Source organism: Schistocerca nitens, chromosome 4, assembly GCF_023898315.1.
Source record: "Schistocerca nitens isolate TAMUIC-IGC-003100 chromosome 4, iqSchNite1.1, whole genome shotgun sequence".
NCBI classification, from domain to species: Eukaryota; Metazoa; Arthropoda; class Insecta; order Orthoptera; family Acrididae; genus Schistocerca; species Schistocerca nitens.
This window is the reverse complement of record NC_064617.1, coordinates 584,215,438-584,233,041: the sequence shown is the minus strand read 5'-3', so window position 1 is coordinate 584,233,041 and position 17,604 is coordinate 584,215,438. Positions and strand designations below refer to the sequence as shown.

The window sequence follows — 17,604 nt, the reverse complement described above, 5'->3', positions numbered from 1 at the left end:
TATTCCCTGTCATTCTTACTTATGTATAAGGTTACTTGTCTTTTGATGAAATTTTTCCTTTCAGTGGAACTTATGAACTCGTGTATTTTGTGTTTCTGATTACACATATGTTACATAAACCCGATTACGATGGACTACTTGCTTGCACCTTTGAGATATAACCAAACTACACTGTGGCATCTTACCTGCTGTTCTGGTCATTAAACTCTCTGTGTGGAACCTGTCTATCACGACGGGTCCTTGTGCAGACGACAAACGTCGCCTACATCCTATCCTCGGATCCATATTATCTTCGTCAGCTGAATCATCTGACAACCGCTACAATCGGAATAAGTTTATTTTACAATTATTCTCACTGCTGTAGAACGATGAGAGATTACCAGGCCAATCGAACTGGTTATAGCGTTGGCAGTTGTCCAGGATGGGGAAGATGTTGCGGCGCCGGAGATTTATGTATTACAATATCGTTGTATGACTATTTTCTCTTAGATATAAACAAATGTTCTTGTTGTTGTGAAAGTGAGCAGGGACTCTTACTTGTTTAATTTGGATCTTCACCGAATGCATGTGTCGTCTGCTGCAATGCCGCATGTGCAACACTGTGCTATCAAATGATGTGCTTCGAAGATTTTGTGCCTAAACCGGGATTGCATTCTGTCGCTATACCTGCCACCTATAGCTGCCTGCCTGCTTTAAAAAGCGGGCAAGCCTCAGACCTCTATATTCTGCGATGAGTTATGGACTATCAACACCTTGCCACCTAAACGTGGTTTCACCATCTTCCAACTACTTTAGACAAATATTTGCTACAGGGGACATCCGAGAAGCATCGCCGCTTCAGAGATGCTCGTTCCCAGATGTCTTTGGATAACAGTCTGCCGTTTGTCAGATACGCTTTCGACCGTTGACTTCCGTGTATGAGGAGTGTATCTTCGCTAGAATGATGCTTCATTCATCTCTGCTTCGCTTATATAACCTACACATTCCTTATCCGCTAAGGTGCCCACAAATCCACAGTTCTACCACTCGGCATTCAGCAGTCATAATCATCTGGCTCGTGAGTGTATTTGTGGGTACTGGTTTACCAGGATGACCCTTTAATTGGAAAGCAATAAACTAAAACTTGTTTAGTGGAAAGCATGTGTGACAAAACCTCTCCCTAATAACGTGAAAGCCACTACTTTAAAATTACATTTAGTGTCTGAGCTATAAACACTTTTGCTACCCTATTTTTAAACACGAAAATAACTGTGCAAAATTCTTTCAGTGTGCATATGAATCTAAACTGCATGTTACTATCTATAAATGAGACTGATTTTTTTCATAAAACAGTCACACAGAATGGCCAACTGTTAAATAACAAAAATATTCGTCAGAGGAACGCATTTACTGAATTAAAATTGAGATTTGCTAATGAATACTGTTCCTAATTTTCTCTCGAAAAGCTCGTTTGAGCTCTGCAATTGTTTTTTATCTTGGCAAAGGATAAGTCGGCTCTACTTCACGCAGCGGAATCTGAACTAGTAAACTCCGTGTATCTAGAAAAACTCACAGCGCGGCAAACTGCTTCATTTTATTTATCAGGCTGTATCAGCAAATTAAACTTCTGTCCACTTTCCAAAAATGTGATTCACCGTCCACGCATTTCTGTAAGGCGTAACAATGCAGTTCTTGCCAAATCTGTCAAATGATAGTAGGAAGAAGCACATCAAGTACTTAAAAATGAATAATACGGTATTACACAATTATACTGAATACCTTTAATAGAATAGAAATATTCCGTACTATCATGAACAATAACCTTTTCTCACTTTTATACAGAGAACATAACTTACGTAATCTCACGGTTTGCTCTTTTAAATGAAATACATTTAACTAATGGTGGTAAGAAGAAACGAGTTAGAATATTGAACACATGACTGACAATTCAACTTGGATACCAACACAAAGATATTATTATTAAACGCAATGACATATTTATAGTAAAACAACTACTCGGCTAGCGCTTGCAGAAAAATAAACTTAATGCAGATTATCTGTTTTTCCATATTAGTCATCCATCTACAAAATAATCTCACATCGTCCTCCATCCATAGTCACATAACAGGAAACTTCTAAATTCTCTGTATGGCACGTCCACCACTTAAGCTCGTCACCTTACCATGACACAACACTCTCTTTCCCTCTCTGGCCGATAACTGCTTCAGACTCGTTGGCTCGCCTGAGCTCTACTCAATACTACTACAATGTCTGGTAACCAAAGAATACGTGTCACTCACGTATCTTGACATGTGGGGATGGTCATCGTGGTAAAAGCTTCAAACACACTGTCAGATATACCGAATAAACTGTCATTTTTCATGATATGTACACCTTCAATTACAATTTTTCCTGATATGTACAGCTCTAAAATTTGTTTATACAGACTTTTATAGATGTTATCTGGCCTTAATTGCTCAGTTTCCTCTTACTATTTGTGATATTTGTAAAAAATTGTGTTGGATGTGTGTTAGGTGGATGTTTTTATTTCCTTCGCCATTATTTATGTTAAGTAGAGCGCAAACATACAAAATATGAGAAAAAGTGCTACGAAATTAATAGTGTACGTTGGTCCTGGTTGCTCGACATAAACTCTACTAGCAGATTCACTGGTTAACCGTGTAGACACCTACTGCTTATAATAACGAACTGAGGAGTTACGTCGTCTGGGGCTCCAGTAAATAGAGTATCTTGTATTGTCGGCTAAATAATCCACACTTCATATGTCCATGTAAGCTGTCAGGATGCCTACTCCCCTAATTCTTTTTTGAGATGTATTATTGAACCTACCTATATGTTGGCAAAATTTGAATGAAACGCATCCACGCTATGTTCCACACACGGTTACGTTTCATTGTTTTGAAAATAGTATGACACTGCCCTCAGTTCACAGATGCGTTATTAAAGATGCAGTTCTAAGAAATCTGAACCTAGTACACAAAAACGCAACATCTATTCATAGAAATATCATAGATTAGAGGTAGTGTATACGTTGGAGAGCCCTTCTGTAACTTTGATCGACGAATTATTGCGGCGTATCATATGACTGGTGTATGTCCAGTCTTCCTGCTGTCTACCTCCGTAGCAGCGGTGCGCGAGATGGGATACACGTGTGATGAGTACATTTCCTCGTTTGATAATCCATACGCTATCTCGTCGCTGAATTGGAAGACACACTGGACTTCTCAAGTCATATAGGACACCAGAAGCACTTACCCTTAGCAACAGTGTCTTTATGAGAGATACTGGTGTAGACTGTCACAATAAATTACAGGTGATACACATTTCGCAACATACTAACTTCTCTACTGCTTGTTCCTTCGGTAGGATGAAATTCGCGTGCAAGGACAGATGACTAGAACGGTGGTTCAGCCACAGCACCTGCAGCGTCCTCAGCTAAATATTGTGCAACGCAATAGCTCCCTTATTCTCTCTTAATGGTTTGCTGAATACTCATCCTGGTTCTTGTACCTTCCCCATTCTCTTCCGTCACAGGGCACCTGACGTTAACCTTGACCCAGCACCAACTATTGTCCATGCCATTGGCAGGGTGGGCAGTTTTTGAGGTCGGGGATTAGGCTGACCTCCCCAACGTTTCTTGTGTTTTGTGAAATTTGTGCCAAGTTGCGTTTGCGCCGTTTTCGGGCGATAAGGTGTGCTGTGCGCTGCTGTCCATTTGTCCCCAATATAGATGTACTTGAGTGTGGTTTACTGAGTAAGTATCAAGTAAATGAGAGAGCTGGTATTTATCAACAAGCATTTCACATTTTTTAATCGGTAATAAATATTGTTGTGATGAGACTGTATTTTGTCTTGATGGGTGGAAAATAATTTTGAAGTAAGAGGACAGCTCATACTAGACTTCAAAACGTCACCACTTGTTGTTTACTCCGTGTGTCTTCTAACAGCTACAGGTGCCCTCATTTCGGTAATTCCCCTGAAGTCATCCCGTTTACTAGAGTATAGACAAAAAACGTACTAGGGACTTTCGTGCAAAGGCAGTCAAGCAAATACTGTCTCCTATACCGACCCGTGGCGATCTCTACGTGGCTCATGCGTAGCCTTTCACGTCGCCCGAGTACTCGATCAAAGTGTTGCGGAGCGTACCTAGGGAATATCCAGTTAGTATGCGAGTGCAGATGCAATGCGCTCCACCATCAAAGGACAGGCCAAGCGGTCCGATATTCTAATCTGCTTGCTAGGGACCTCGGCAATCTCAGAGCCGTTCTACACCTCTGCCAGTAAACGTTGTCACCTGACTTGAAAGCGGTACTCCAATTTCACATCGCCCTATACTCGAAGTGAATGACCCACTAGTAGTAAGAATGTGGGTTGCGTAATAAACCATTAATTAGCAGCATAATATTGAACTTAAATACCTACTGATGTTTATTTCATGACGATGGCTAGTTTTCTTATAATCGGTCAAGCTGGAAGAAAAACTATTGACTACCGAAACTTTCTAGTAATGCTATCACACGATACTTCACATCTTCATACGGCTCTCATCTAACGACTTACCCAGTACGTACACATTTAGCTGTAACCCATCTGCTATACACCGGTAAACTTTAAGAGGGAACAAATGAAGTCATAGACGTATTTTAACAATTATATTTTGTCATGAGTTGTCAAGTAATAATTGTGTGTCATGTGAGCGATTTATGTGTTAGCTGCAATGAATTTGTTTGAGTTCATCAATTTTCTTTCATAAAGAAGAAAGTACCTAATGGCACACCACACAAATGTGTAAAGGCTTTAATTATAAATCTCTTTCCTTATATGTAACAATTGCCTGATTACTTTTCTAAGAAATGTAACATCTTATATTGATTGTGTGAAGTCAGAGGAGTAAATTTATAAACAAAGTATGGGTTTTAATTTTTCTTGGCAAATACAAAACGGTAGATTTAAGGCTGTCGATAACGAAACTATTTGCATTTTTTCAAGGTAACTTATTCTTTTTTATATCTAAATGATACAGTACTCATTAACCACGTAATATGAGAAAGTGAGCTATATAGACTTTGATCATTTCTTGTCTCCGTAAAAAGCAATTGTTCAGAAACTTCATATAATTAAAAGTGTGGTACGCGTCTTACAGCACAACCTATAAAATGGAATTCACGTGCACTATAGTTTATCTGAGTCATGAAGCCCTACTCTGTGTGACAAAAGCAGCTAAAGTGCACCGCGGTGCCGGACGCTGTGGACGAGTGGTTCTAGGCGTTGCAGTCCGGCACCTCGCTGCTGATACGGCCGCAGGTTCGAATCCTGCCTCGGGCATGGATCTGTGTGATGTCCTTACGTTATTTAGGTTTAAGTAGTTCTAAGCCTAGGGGACTGATGACCTCAGATGTTAAGTCCCAGTGTACTCACAACGGAACCTCCACATCGCAACCCCCTCGGATTTAGCTATAAGTTGGCACAGTGAACTGGCCTTGAACAACTGAACACAGATCAGTCGAGAAAACTGGAAGAAGTTGTGTGGAATTATGAAAAAAATAAGCACAATATACCAACTCAGTAGTCCATGCGCAAGATAGACAACATCAAGGACAGTGTGAGCTCAGGAGCGCTGCGGTCCCTTGGTTAGCGTGAGTAGCTACGGAACGAGAGGTACTTGGTTGACGTTTCCCTCCAGTGAAAAGTTTACTTCCTTTATTTTCGCAAAGTTTACTGGATTCATATTGCCCACGGAAAACATCTCACGTATTTAATGCACTCTCGTCCAAAGTAGCGAACAGTCTACTGCCAGCCAGGGAGCCTCGTTAGCAGCAATACTCTCTCTTCCGTGCGCTGTAGTCGACTGACGTCGTGTGTTTGGATGTTTGTTTAGGTGTAGCGTCCTCATACTATGGCGGAGTTGTTTAGGTGTAGCGTCCGCATACTATGGCGCAGTTACCTCGCATCGGACTGACGGACGGACAGATAATAATTGTCTGAAAACAAAAAGTTAAACTTTTCACTCGAGGGAAGACTTGAATCAAGGACCTATCGTTCCGCAGCTGCTCACGCTAACCACGTGACCACGGCACTCCTGAGCTCACATTATCCTTGATGTTGCCTATCTTACGCATGGACTACTCAGTTTGTATATTTTTCTTATTTTTTTCATAGTTCCAAACAACTTCTTCCTATTTTCTCGATTGATCTGTGTTCAGTTTTTCAAGGCCTATCCACTGTGCCGACTTATAACTAAATCTGAGTGGGGTGCGATGGGGAGGTTCCCTTGTCAGAGCCATTTGCACCGAGGTGCAGCTCATGGGAATGTTCGTCATAATGTATTTGCAGATAGTTACGAGAACCCTAAATAATCTTTCATTTTTCGCTCTGGAGTAGATTTTCGAATTCCTAGCATCATTCTGCATTGTCCTGCTATCACACTTAGCAAACTGTTATCTCATAATTATATGTGACAACAGATTGGAAACACGTCTGGTCATCTACTGTATTTTCACTTATTTCTTTTTTGTCAGTTACTACGCATTCCCAGGAAGACATTTTTAGGTGAGAGAACTCTATTGTAGAAAAGATAAATCAGGAATGGGACTAATTTGCTTTTCAGTACAGTTCTATCCGCCGTACTGTCTGGCTCATGTTGAAGCAGTCGACATCACGACTGTCTTCACGGGCTGGCACAAATCATTTATATTTATTTATTTGTGTAACATGATCATGCTTTAGATGGGTGAATGCTACTCTACTTACGATGATTGTGTACTTTTCTTTCGGTTGGTAGGGTGAGTGGATTTCTTTCTCTGTATGTTAACGAAACACGACTATGTGCATTAATACAACTTTTGCTGGTTAGAAAGTAATTGCACACGTAAAGTGGCTTTACTCCGAAAAACGTAGGTTACATTGGTGATTAAACCCTAAACGCCTTGCAAAAGTATTTAGAAAAGCCTTGAAATCCTCAGAAAACTTAGTTTGATGTCATGTTTTCCTCTACTGCACATGAGATATCCTCTGTTAATATTTGCAGGAGCTACAAGATCAATTATGTTAAACTAGCTATTCTTCCTCAAGCGTATAAAACGAGTTACTCACTAAGAAAGGGAAACGAAGCGTCTCAGCCTCTTCCGTTTTTACTAGACATAATATCTTTTACTAGCTTCCGTTTGTTTGAATCAGGTTTATTCAGCTTCATCATAGTTATGGTGCCAAAATTTCTGGGAGGGAGTGATTTAGGTGTGTGGAAGAAGTGTAGAGGAAAGGGAGTGGATACGAAAGTATGTAAAAGTGTTACTCGCCTATAATTAATAGGAGCCTCCATGAAATATGGATCTTGCAGTTGGTGGGGCGGCTTGCGTGCCTCAGCTATACTGGTAACAGTACTGTAGGTGCAACCACAACGGAGGGGTCTCTTTTGAGAGGTCAGACAAAAATACACTCTTGGAAATGGAAAAAAGAACACATTGACACCGGTGTGTCAGACCCACCATACTTGCTCCGGACACTGCGAGAGGGCTGTACAAGCAATGATCACACGCACGGCACAGCGGACACACCAGGAACCGCGGTGTTGGCCGTCGAATGGTGCTAGCTGCGCAGCATTTGTGCACCGCCGCCGTCAGTGTCAGCCAGTTTGCCGTGGCATACGGAGCTCCATCGCAGTCTTTAACACTGGTAGCATGCCGCGACAGCGTGGACGTGAACCGTATGTGCAGTTGACGGACTTTGAGCGAGGGCGTATAGTGGGCATGCGGGAGGCCGGGTGGACGTACCGCCGAATTGCTCAACACGTGGGGCGTGAGGTCTCCACAGTACATCGATGTTGTCGCCAGTGGTCGGCGGAAGGTGCACGTGCCCGTCGACCTGGGACCGGACCGCAACGACGCACGGACGCACGCCAAGACCGTAGGATCCTACGCAGTGCCGTAGGGGACCGCACCGCCACTTCCCAGCAAGTTAGGGACACTGTTGCTCCTGGGGTATCGGCGAGGACCATTCGCAACCCTCTCCATGAAGCTGGGCTACGGTCCCGCACACCGTTAGGCCGTCTTCCGCTCACGCCCCAACATCGTGCAGCCCGCCTCCAGTGGTGTCGCGACAGGCGTGAATGGAGGGACGAATGGAGACGTGTCGTCTTCAGCGATGAGAGTCGCTTCTGCCTTGGTGCCAATGATGGTCGTATGCGTGTTTGGCGCCGTGCAGGTGAGCGCCACAATCAGGACTGCATACGACCGAGGCACACAGGGCCAACACCCGGCATCATGGTGTGGGGAGCGATCTCCTACACTCGCCGTACACCACTGGTGATCGTCGAGGGGACACTGAATAGTGCACGGTACATCCAAACCGTCATCGAACCCATCGTTCTACCATTCCTAGACCGGCAAGGGAACTTGCTGTTCCAACAGGACAATGCACGTCCGCATGTATCCCGTGCCACCCAACGTGCTCTAGAAGGTGTAAGTCAACTACCCTGGCCAGCAAGATCTCCGGATCTGTCCCCCATTGAGCATGTTTGGGACTGGATGAAGCGTCGTCTCACGCGGTCTGCACGTCCAGCACGAACGCTGGTCCAACTGAGGCGCCAGGTGGAAATGGCATGGCAAGCCGTTCCACAGGACTACATCCAGCATCTCTACGATCGTCTCCATGGGAGAATAGCAGCCTGCATTGCTGCGAAAGGTGGATATACACTGTACTAGTGCCGACATTGTGCATGCTCTGTTGCCTGTGTCTATGTGCCTGTGGTTCTGTCAGTGTGATCATGTGATGTATCTGACCCCAGGAATGTGTCAATAAAGTTTCCCCTTCCTGGGACAATGAATTCACGGTGTTCTTATTTCAATTTCCAGGAGTGTTGGTTCCTGAAGAGGGGCAGCAGCCTTTCCAGCAGTTGCAGGGGCCACAGTCTCGATGATTCATTGAACTGGCATTGTAATATAAACCAAAATGACCTTGCTGTGGTTGTACTGATAATGACTGAAACCTAGCGCAAACTACACCCGTAATTTTTCCCGAGTGAGTACAGCTCAGTTGTGTTGTTAAATGATGGTGACTTCCTCTTGGGTAAGATATTCAGGAGGTAAAATAATCCCCCATTCGGATCTCTGGGCGTGGACCACTCAGGAGGTCGTCTTTATCAGGAGAAACAGAACTGGCGTTCTACAGATCGGAGTGCGGAATGTGAGATACATTAATCGGGCTGGAAGATTAGAAATCTTAAAACGGGAAATGTATAGCTTAAAGTTAGATATAGTGAGAATTAATGAACTTCGATAGCAAAAGGAGCAGGGCTTCTGGTAAGGTAAATAAAGGGTTATAAATACAAAATCAAGTCGGGGTAATGCAGTTGTAGATTTAATAATGAATAAAAAATATGAACACATATAAGCTGATACAAACAGTTTAGTGAACGCATTATTGTAGCCAAGCTAGAGACGAAGCCCACTTCCACCACAGTAGCACAAGTTTATAAGCAAACTAGCTCCACAGATGAGGAAGAGATTGAAAAAATGTACGGTGAGATAATAGAAATTATTCGGTTAGTTAAGGGAGATGAAAATGGAATTCAGTAGTAAGAAAAGGAGGAGAAGGAAATGCCGTAGGTGAATATAACTGGGGGTAAGGAATGAAAGAGGAAGCTGCCTGGTAGAATGTTTCACACAGCATAAATTTATCAAAGCTAATACTTAGTTTAAGAATCATGAAAGAATTTTGTACACCTGGAAGAGACCTGGAGCCCGAGGAAGATTTCAGGTTGATTATAAAATGGTAAGATGGAGATTTAGAAAACAGGTTTTAAATTGTAAGACATTTACAATGGCAAATGTGGACTCTGGACACATCTTGTTGGTTGTGAACTGTTGATTAAAACTGAAGAAATTGCAAAAACTTTGAAATATGGAGATGGGACCTGGATAATCTGAAAGACCCAGGGGTTGTAGAGAGTTTTAGGCGGAGAATTACAGAACAACTGACAGGAACAGGGGAAAGGAATAATGGAGAAAAATAATGGGTAGCTCTGAGAGATGAAATAGTGAAGGCAGCAGAGGACCAAGTAGGTAAAAATATCAGGGCTAGTAGAAAACCTTGGGTAATACAAGAGATATTGAATTTAATTGATGAAAGGAAAAAAATATAAAACTGCAGCTAACGAAGCAGGCGAAAAGCAGAAAACGGGATCGACAGGAGGTGCAAAAAGGTGAGCAGGAATGGCTAGAGGACAAGTGCAGTGCTGTAGAAACGTATATCACTAGGGGTAAGACAGATAACGCCTACAGGAAAATGAAGGAGACTTTTGGAGAAACGAGGATCCCCTGTACGAATATCAAGTGCTCAGATGGAAAACAAGTCCTAAGAAAAGGTGGGATATCAGAAAGGTGGAAGGAGTATACAGAGGGACTATGCTGGGGAGACGTACTTGCGGGAAATATTATGGAAATGAAAGAGGACGTAGAGGAAGATGATAAGGGAGATATGACACTGCGTAAAGAGTTTAATAACGCACTGAAAGACTTAAGTTGAAACAAGGCCCTGGGTGTAGACACAATTCCGTTAGAGCTACTGATAGCCTTTGGAGAGCCAGCCATGACAAAACTCTTCCATCCAGTGTGGGAGATGTATGAGATGGGCGAAATACCTTCAGACTTCAAGAAGAATATGATAATCCCAATTCCAAAGAAAGCAGGAGCTGACAGGTGTGAAAATCACGGAACTATCAGTTCAATAAGTAATGGCTGCAAAATACTCACAGGAATCCTCTACGGAAGAATGGGAAAACTGGTAGAAACCGGTCTTGGGAAAGATCAGTTTCAATTTCGGAGAGATGTAGGAACACACGAGGCAATATTGAATGTAAAACTTCTCATATAAGTTAAGGAAAGGCAAACCTATATTACTCCCATTTTTGGACTTACAGAAAGCTTTTGACAATGTTGACTGAATTACTCTCTTTCAATTCTGAAGGTGGCAGGGGTGAAGTGTAGCCAACCAAAAGCTATTTACAATTTGTACAGAAACCAGATGGCAGTTATAGTACTCGAGGACATGAAAGGGAAGCAGTGGTTGAGAAGGGAGTGAGACAGTGTTGTAGCCCTTCCCTGACGTTATTCAATCTATATATAGAGGAAGCAGTAGAGGAAACAAAAGAAAAATTTACAGCAGGAATTAAAGTCTAGGGGGAAGAAATAAAAACCTTGAGGTTAGCCGGTGACATTCTAATTCTGTCAGAGACATCAAAGGATAAACGAGGATAATGGAATGTAGTCGAAATAAATGTGATGCTGAGGGGATTAGATTAGGAAATGAGAGACTTAAAGTAGTAAATGAGTTCTACTATTTGGGAAGCAAAATAACTGATGATGGTCGAAGTAGGGAGGATATTAAATGTAGAATGGCAAAAGCAAGAAAAGTGTTACTGAAGAAGAGATACTTGCTAGTATCGACGATAGATTTAAGGGTCAGGAAGTCCTTTGTGAAAGTGTTTGTATGAAGTTTTGCCATTTATGGTAGTGAAACACGGACGATAAACGGTTTAGACAAGAAGAGAATAGAAGCTTTCGAAATGTGGTGATGCAGAAGAATGTTTAGGAATAGGTGGGTAGATCACGTAACTAATGAGGAGGTACTGAATAGATTTGGGGAGTAGAGGAATTGTGGTACAACTTGACTAGAATAAGGGATCGTTTGTAGTACACGTTCTGAGGCATCAAGAATTACCAATTGATATTGGAGGGAAGCTTGGAGGGTAAAAATTATGGAATAGGAGAAATCTTCTTCTTGAAAGGACTACTGTTCTAACCTACAAATTGGTTCAAACACGCGATGTGATATCTACGGCTGATAATCACCTCTGTTCGTGTAACAAGCGAGCGTGTTCGGAACAGACGGAATGTGGATATGTGTACAATTCTCTCGCAACGTTAATCGCTGTCAGAAAGATACATGTTAGTTCTAAGATATTCAATGTTTTCAATGGCTATCGAGATGGTGCAGCTAATCTCCGAAACGAATTATGCATATGTGACTATGGCTGTTTGCAGTTCATTACTAGCGTTAACGGTTCAGCAAACTGTTTACTATCAGTCAACATACCTCAGGTTATGGCAATTTCTTAACTTTACCAGGTAATGTAATTTGAATTATGCATATGTGACTGTGGATGTTTGCAGTTCATAACTAGTGTTAACGGTTCAGCAAACTGTTTACTATCAGTCAACACACCTCAGGTTATGGCAATTTCTTAACTTTATCAGGTAATGTAAGTTGAAATTCAAGATAACAACATAAACTGTCCCATAGAAGATATCGAAGTTATCGTGTGAAGGTAGGTGGCAAGCTCGGTAACGCACCTGGTTTCATCACCTAGAGTTCACATTACCTTTATACTTGACAGTGGCGACCGGTGGCTCCACCGACATATCGTTTGTCGCGAGAAGACCTTCCCATCATCCTCGCTCGCTCTACTGGAACTTGGCTTCTCCCTACTGGACTAGACTTTGGACTGCAGTATGAAGAGCTAATTGCTGAGCTTATAAAGACTTCGCCAATATTTATGGACTGTCTGATAGTATTAGTCAACAACTTTTTGTAATCATTAATTTTCCTTGTTTTTGTTGTATTCTAATTTAATAAGATATTGACTATGGACTTAAACAGCAACTGCAATGTGATGATTTTAGAAAGGATGACAAATTGCCCAACCAGTTGCGTAACATAGGTTTATGAAAACCCTTTACCTGGGTTTCTGGTTAGAAAATTATTTTCAAAGGAGTTTGTGACGCTTGTTACATTTTGTGTGGAAAACTAATGTTATAATGGAGCAATTTGGCTCTTGACAAGTAAAGTAATAACAGGTCATGGTCATGATATAAGTGAGTGTAAACTTCACGAGTAAAATCCGTCATTTATTTGGGGTGAATTATGGCTTTATTCTAGCGTACCATTCCAACACAATATGCGTCCAATTCCTCTCCTGAAGAAGTTAATTTTATTATTGTGGAATAAGCCTTATCCAATAAATCTGTGTTACACAAGTGGTTCACTGATTTTTCATACTTTGCAAAATAAAATTTTTTAAAGCTGGTACAAAGGAAAATAAAATATTTTTGACAGGTGCTGATAATTCATTATTGGTTCGAGTAAGCTTTGAGCTTGTCCTGTGATTAAAAGCACCAACAAGGCTTTCGTTTCTCTTGCAACAATCTGCTCATGCTTATGTTGACCACAACATACGTTTGAATGGATGTGTAACTATATTATTCTCTCTTTTACTGCGTCTACTTTACGTATTGTGGATGTGACATTCCAGTAGTATCTAAATATTTCCATTGTCTGCAAATATCTAACTTACAAATGCTTCGAAGTTGTGGAACGTTATTAAAGAGTTAAGAAAGAAAGTTAAACTACTGTTGTGCAATTTTGCGATAGAGACTGTTGGTTGCCAAAGGTGTACCACTTTTGATATGGCGCAGAAGCGTTTGTCTATTGCAACACTGCCACAAATTGAACATGATAGATCTCTGAGGTACAGGAATCAAAACAACATAGGATTACTAATCAAAATTTAAAAATTGATTCTAAAACGCTGGTAATTTCCTATGTAATTTCACTTCCATTGATTAGAATTTGCTAATATAATTTAATTTGTGCTGAATTGAGACCTATCTGGGGGCTGCCTGTTCAGCACAGACTTAAAAATCATAACAAGGCATCAGTGCTAGCTATTCTTTTGTTTCAGTCGCAGTATATAGGAATGTCACTTGTATGTTATAAAAAATCACCTAAACACATTATCCTCTCAAATTCGTCTGTTATTAATATTCTTTTTGGAAAAATCTAACTTCAAAAATCACATACATTTGCATTAAAAATTTATTTAAGAAAATGGGTGTCATAAATACAGAGCAGCTGGGGTAGAACAGATATTCAAGTAATGTATCGTGTTACAATTGCCTGTCGCCACCTGTCCACTGGGGTGGGCCTCATCGAATTTTGAGCTTTTATATCAGGTTTATAACTAGGTAGCAGTGCACAGTAACTATATGCAGTGTGTATGAAGCTATTTCTTGAAGAACTCATTATTTACAGTATGTAAAGATTAAAAATGAATTTAAGGTAAGGAAATTTAATAAAGCATGCGTCAAACACCCACAATTTGTAGATGAATCGCTATCACAGCTGCAGTTATAAACATAATTTTTTTTATGTTACAGTTACTGATATTTTAATTCTCACTACTGCTAACGTGATCTATCAACACAGTGAAATCTTTTGAGTTTGACCTGGGTTCAGAGTCTCATGTGGTGTCTGTGTTGTGGAATTATTCAAGCAGATTCTTACTTGGCCTGAGAAGGCTGATTGGTCGCTTTCCACTTTCTACTGCAGTAAAATGTGTGCTAAATAACATAAAATCTCCAAGTCAGCCATACTTGCTGCTTACACTGTAGGAGCCGTCTTACATTCAATAGGTGTAACTGGACAGTGACTTCTGAAAGCTGTTGAAAAGTGATGTGTGAAATTCTTAAGCTACGCAAATAAAACATATGACTTTCATCAGATGTTTATTGTGTATGTCATTTTATGTTTCACATGTGTTATGAGCTAATGATAGTGTTAAATTAATAATATCTCTAAAATCTGCAGGTCAGTGATTTTTAGGAAAATTTAACTTCACGAAGGCAGGAATTATTATCTTTTAAACTGACGCTGTTAGCTTTGTTGTCTGCCCTGAGCGCATGGGCAGCATAAAATCCTATATTTGTGCATATGAGCCTAAACAATCAATCCACATCAAAAGCTACAGTGTGAGTGCAGTGACACAATGGAATACGTGATAAAGGAAGTTTATTTATGTCTAAACAAATAATCTGTACCTAACATGATAGTTTAATTTATTATTCATTTTACACTGGTACAGATATTGCATCAAAAATTGAAGTTATATTAGTAATAGAATTCATAGACAAAGAGATCTTAGTGAAATATGTTTAGAATTTACATGTTATCGAAATGAGTAGAAAAGAAGAACATTATTTTGATAGAGATGACATCAAGAATATCTGCGCATTTTTAATAAAACATAGTGATATCTCCCAAAATACAAATGGTAAACGCTACATCTGTAGAAAAGGTTTGTAGACAATGGATGAGGACAATATACACATATGTTGATAGGACTGTGTTGAAAGGAAAAACAAATATTTTGCCTCTATTACAAAAGTCATATTTACTATTTCTTATGAAGGGTTGCTATATAAATTCAGAACAGTCAGCAGTTTTTTCTCTCTGACTTATTAAAGGGCTGTACTTGGAACCCAGATGATACAATGCAGATAGATGTATTATGTTTACTTGGCTATTATTTCTGTCATTTAATGAGTGGCAAAAATTGTGTTAACACTGCTACTGTAAGATCCACTTTCGACCCCCTTAAAAACATATTGGATAGGGTCATAAAAATTTTGCCAACCATGTAAAATTCAAATCGTGACCGGTTCGGTGCTCAAACGTAGCACACTATCTTACTGATGTTTGTGTCAGTAAGGGAAAACGCAGGTGGGTACATTCCTATGGAAAAGGGGGACGATTTCATCAGAAAATATACAGTCTGTTAAGTAAAGTAGTCTGTGTTTAGAAACCACAGTCAATCATTTACGTTAAACATAAAATAAATTCTTTAAATATGGTAATAGTTACATTATTTGACAAAGGAGAAGTCTCGTAGTGATTTCACTGTAATTTGTGCTCTAAATATTTACGAAATGAAAATATATTCGTTCCTTATGTCTGTAAAAAATAGTTATCTTTTCGGGACTTAAAAGTGTACACACAAAAATAGAATCGATGGTAAGACAGATGACAGATACTCAGCCAGAAGTGAAAGCAGAGACTATTCTCTTTACGTCAGCGAAATGTATGTTAGCGGAGAAATATGAACAGAATAAAAATATTGATTTCTGTTTTGGTGAAGCATTTGCTAACTACAAGTTATAGTCTATGAAATATTAATGTATGTCAGACGATAACTAATTAAGTGTCGGCGCTGGCAACTGAAATAGTAAACATTCGTTTTCTGAATGGGAAGAGTAGAAAATTAGGATATCATGACAGTTACTGAGATAAACTTTACATTTATTTAAGTGTCTTGAATGTGTTAACACACACTCGTTCAGTTTTTTATTGCATGAAATTAAAATAAAATCTTCGCAATGTCCAAACATTTGCACTGAACACTGCGGTAACGTTGATGTGGAAGAAACGAACTGACTGATAATGACCTACATTAGGTATTCTATTAAATTTCTTAGTTAAATATTTACTTTATACAGGTACAGTTATTCGAAAGTTGGTCAAGTTTCGTCGCACAGATTCATTGGTACAGTGTTTCGACGTATGGTATTTCTCTTTTGATGTGACAGGCAGTAGGCACCTCAGAGACATGTGACCTCTGAAGCATACCATGCCGAACTAGGAAAGTGGTCGTTAGCTTTGAATACCGGTCTGAAAAACTGAGCTGTCAAGGCATAATTCATGACAGAACGGAAACATCCCATACGACAGTATGGTTCTCGTACATTTCAATCTCAACAAATGTTTCCCGGGAAAAATATGGGCTATTGCTCGACTTCCGATTTATCGTATTGTTTGGGTCTCAGTAAGTTTCATGACCACTTACGCTCTGCTGAGGAATGAAAAATTTACTCTGAAATGACTGCATCTAAGCCAAGCTCCTACTTGTTCCTATAGGAAGAGTAGTGATTTCTTATCATTTATCGGAGTTACATGGAGCAACAACATTTCAAGTTTCTCTTTGTCACATTCTTAAAAGTCATGGAGATGTCACTATTTTATCAACTCTATGGACGCTACACAAGGGGTATATCAAGTTCCACATTGCAAAACAAAATTCTGCGGCTGTTATTGAGATTTATAGTTCATTCTCATGAATGAGATTCAACTCAAACAAAGTTCTTGTGTAACACAGTAATAACTGTAAAACGATCCATGTTCTCGTTCTTTTCACACGATGAAAGAGTAAGATCTTGGTGTCCCTCTGGACTGCCTCACGGTAATCTCTCGTGGTTGTCGGAGGCCTGCAGCCGTCACACTTACCAGGTCAAGTAATTCAGTAGGGCAGGCTGCTCACCCGACCACGTAATCGGCCCAGTAGAGCACGTTGCTCACCAGACTAGGTAATAGGCCAGTGCAGCAGGCGGCTCACCGGATGAGATGGTAAGCCCAGTAGAGCAGGATGCTCACCACACTAGGTAGTAGGCCCAGTACAGCAGGTTGAAGCAGGCGAAGGCCAGTGGGAAGCAGAGACGCGACATTTCGTCGATGCGACGGGCCCGCAGCTTGTGTCGCGGGAAGGCGGCGATCGCCGGCGGGCAGCCACCCTTCTGCGGACACAGCAGGTTTCTCTTAGTTTACATGTTGGGATGTCGGCCGCAACAGAGTGACCACTGCACGAAAACCACCTTGGAAACCTCCAGAAACATCCATGTGGCCATAAGAGAACACTTCTTCGCCAAATACATACACTATATGATCAAAAGTATTACTAGACAGTAATATCTACTGATGGCTTGAATACTGCTGGCGAGATAA

The 17,604-nt window shown here is 40.6% G+C and overlaps 1 protein-coding gene across 1 annotated transcript in view; it reads right to left on the bottom strand.

The window, feature by feature from the left end:
- Positions 1–16,070: 16,070 nt before the first annotated feature.
- Positions 16,071–17,604, bottom strand: part of LOC126251866 (glycine receptor subunit alpha-3-like) — a 718,212-nt gene continuing 716,678 nt past the window's right edge. The window contains exon 11 of the mRNA XM_049952553.1: positions 16,071–17,396. Coding sequence (XP_049808510.1) covers positions 17,253–17,396 — 144 coding nt within the window. The 3' untranslated portion in view covers positions 16,071–17,252. The remainder of the gene's footprint in view (positions 17,397–17,604) is intronic.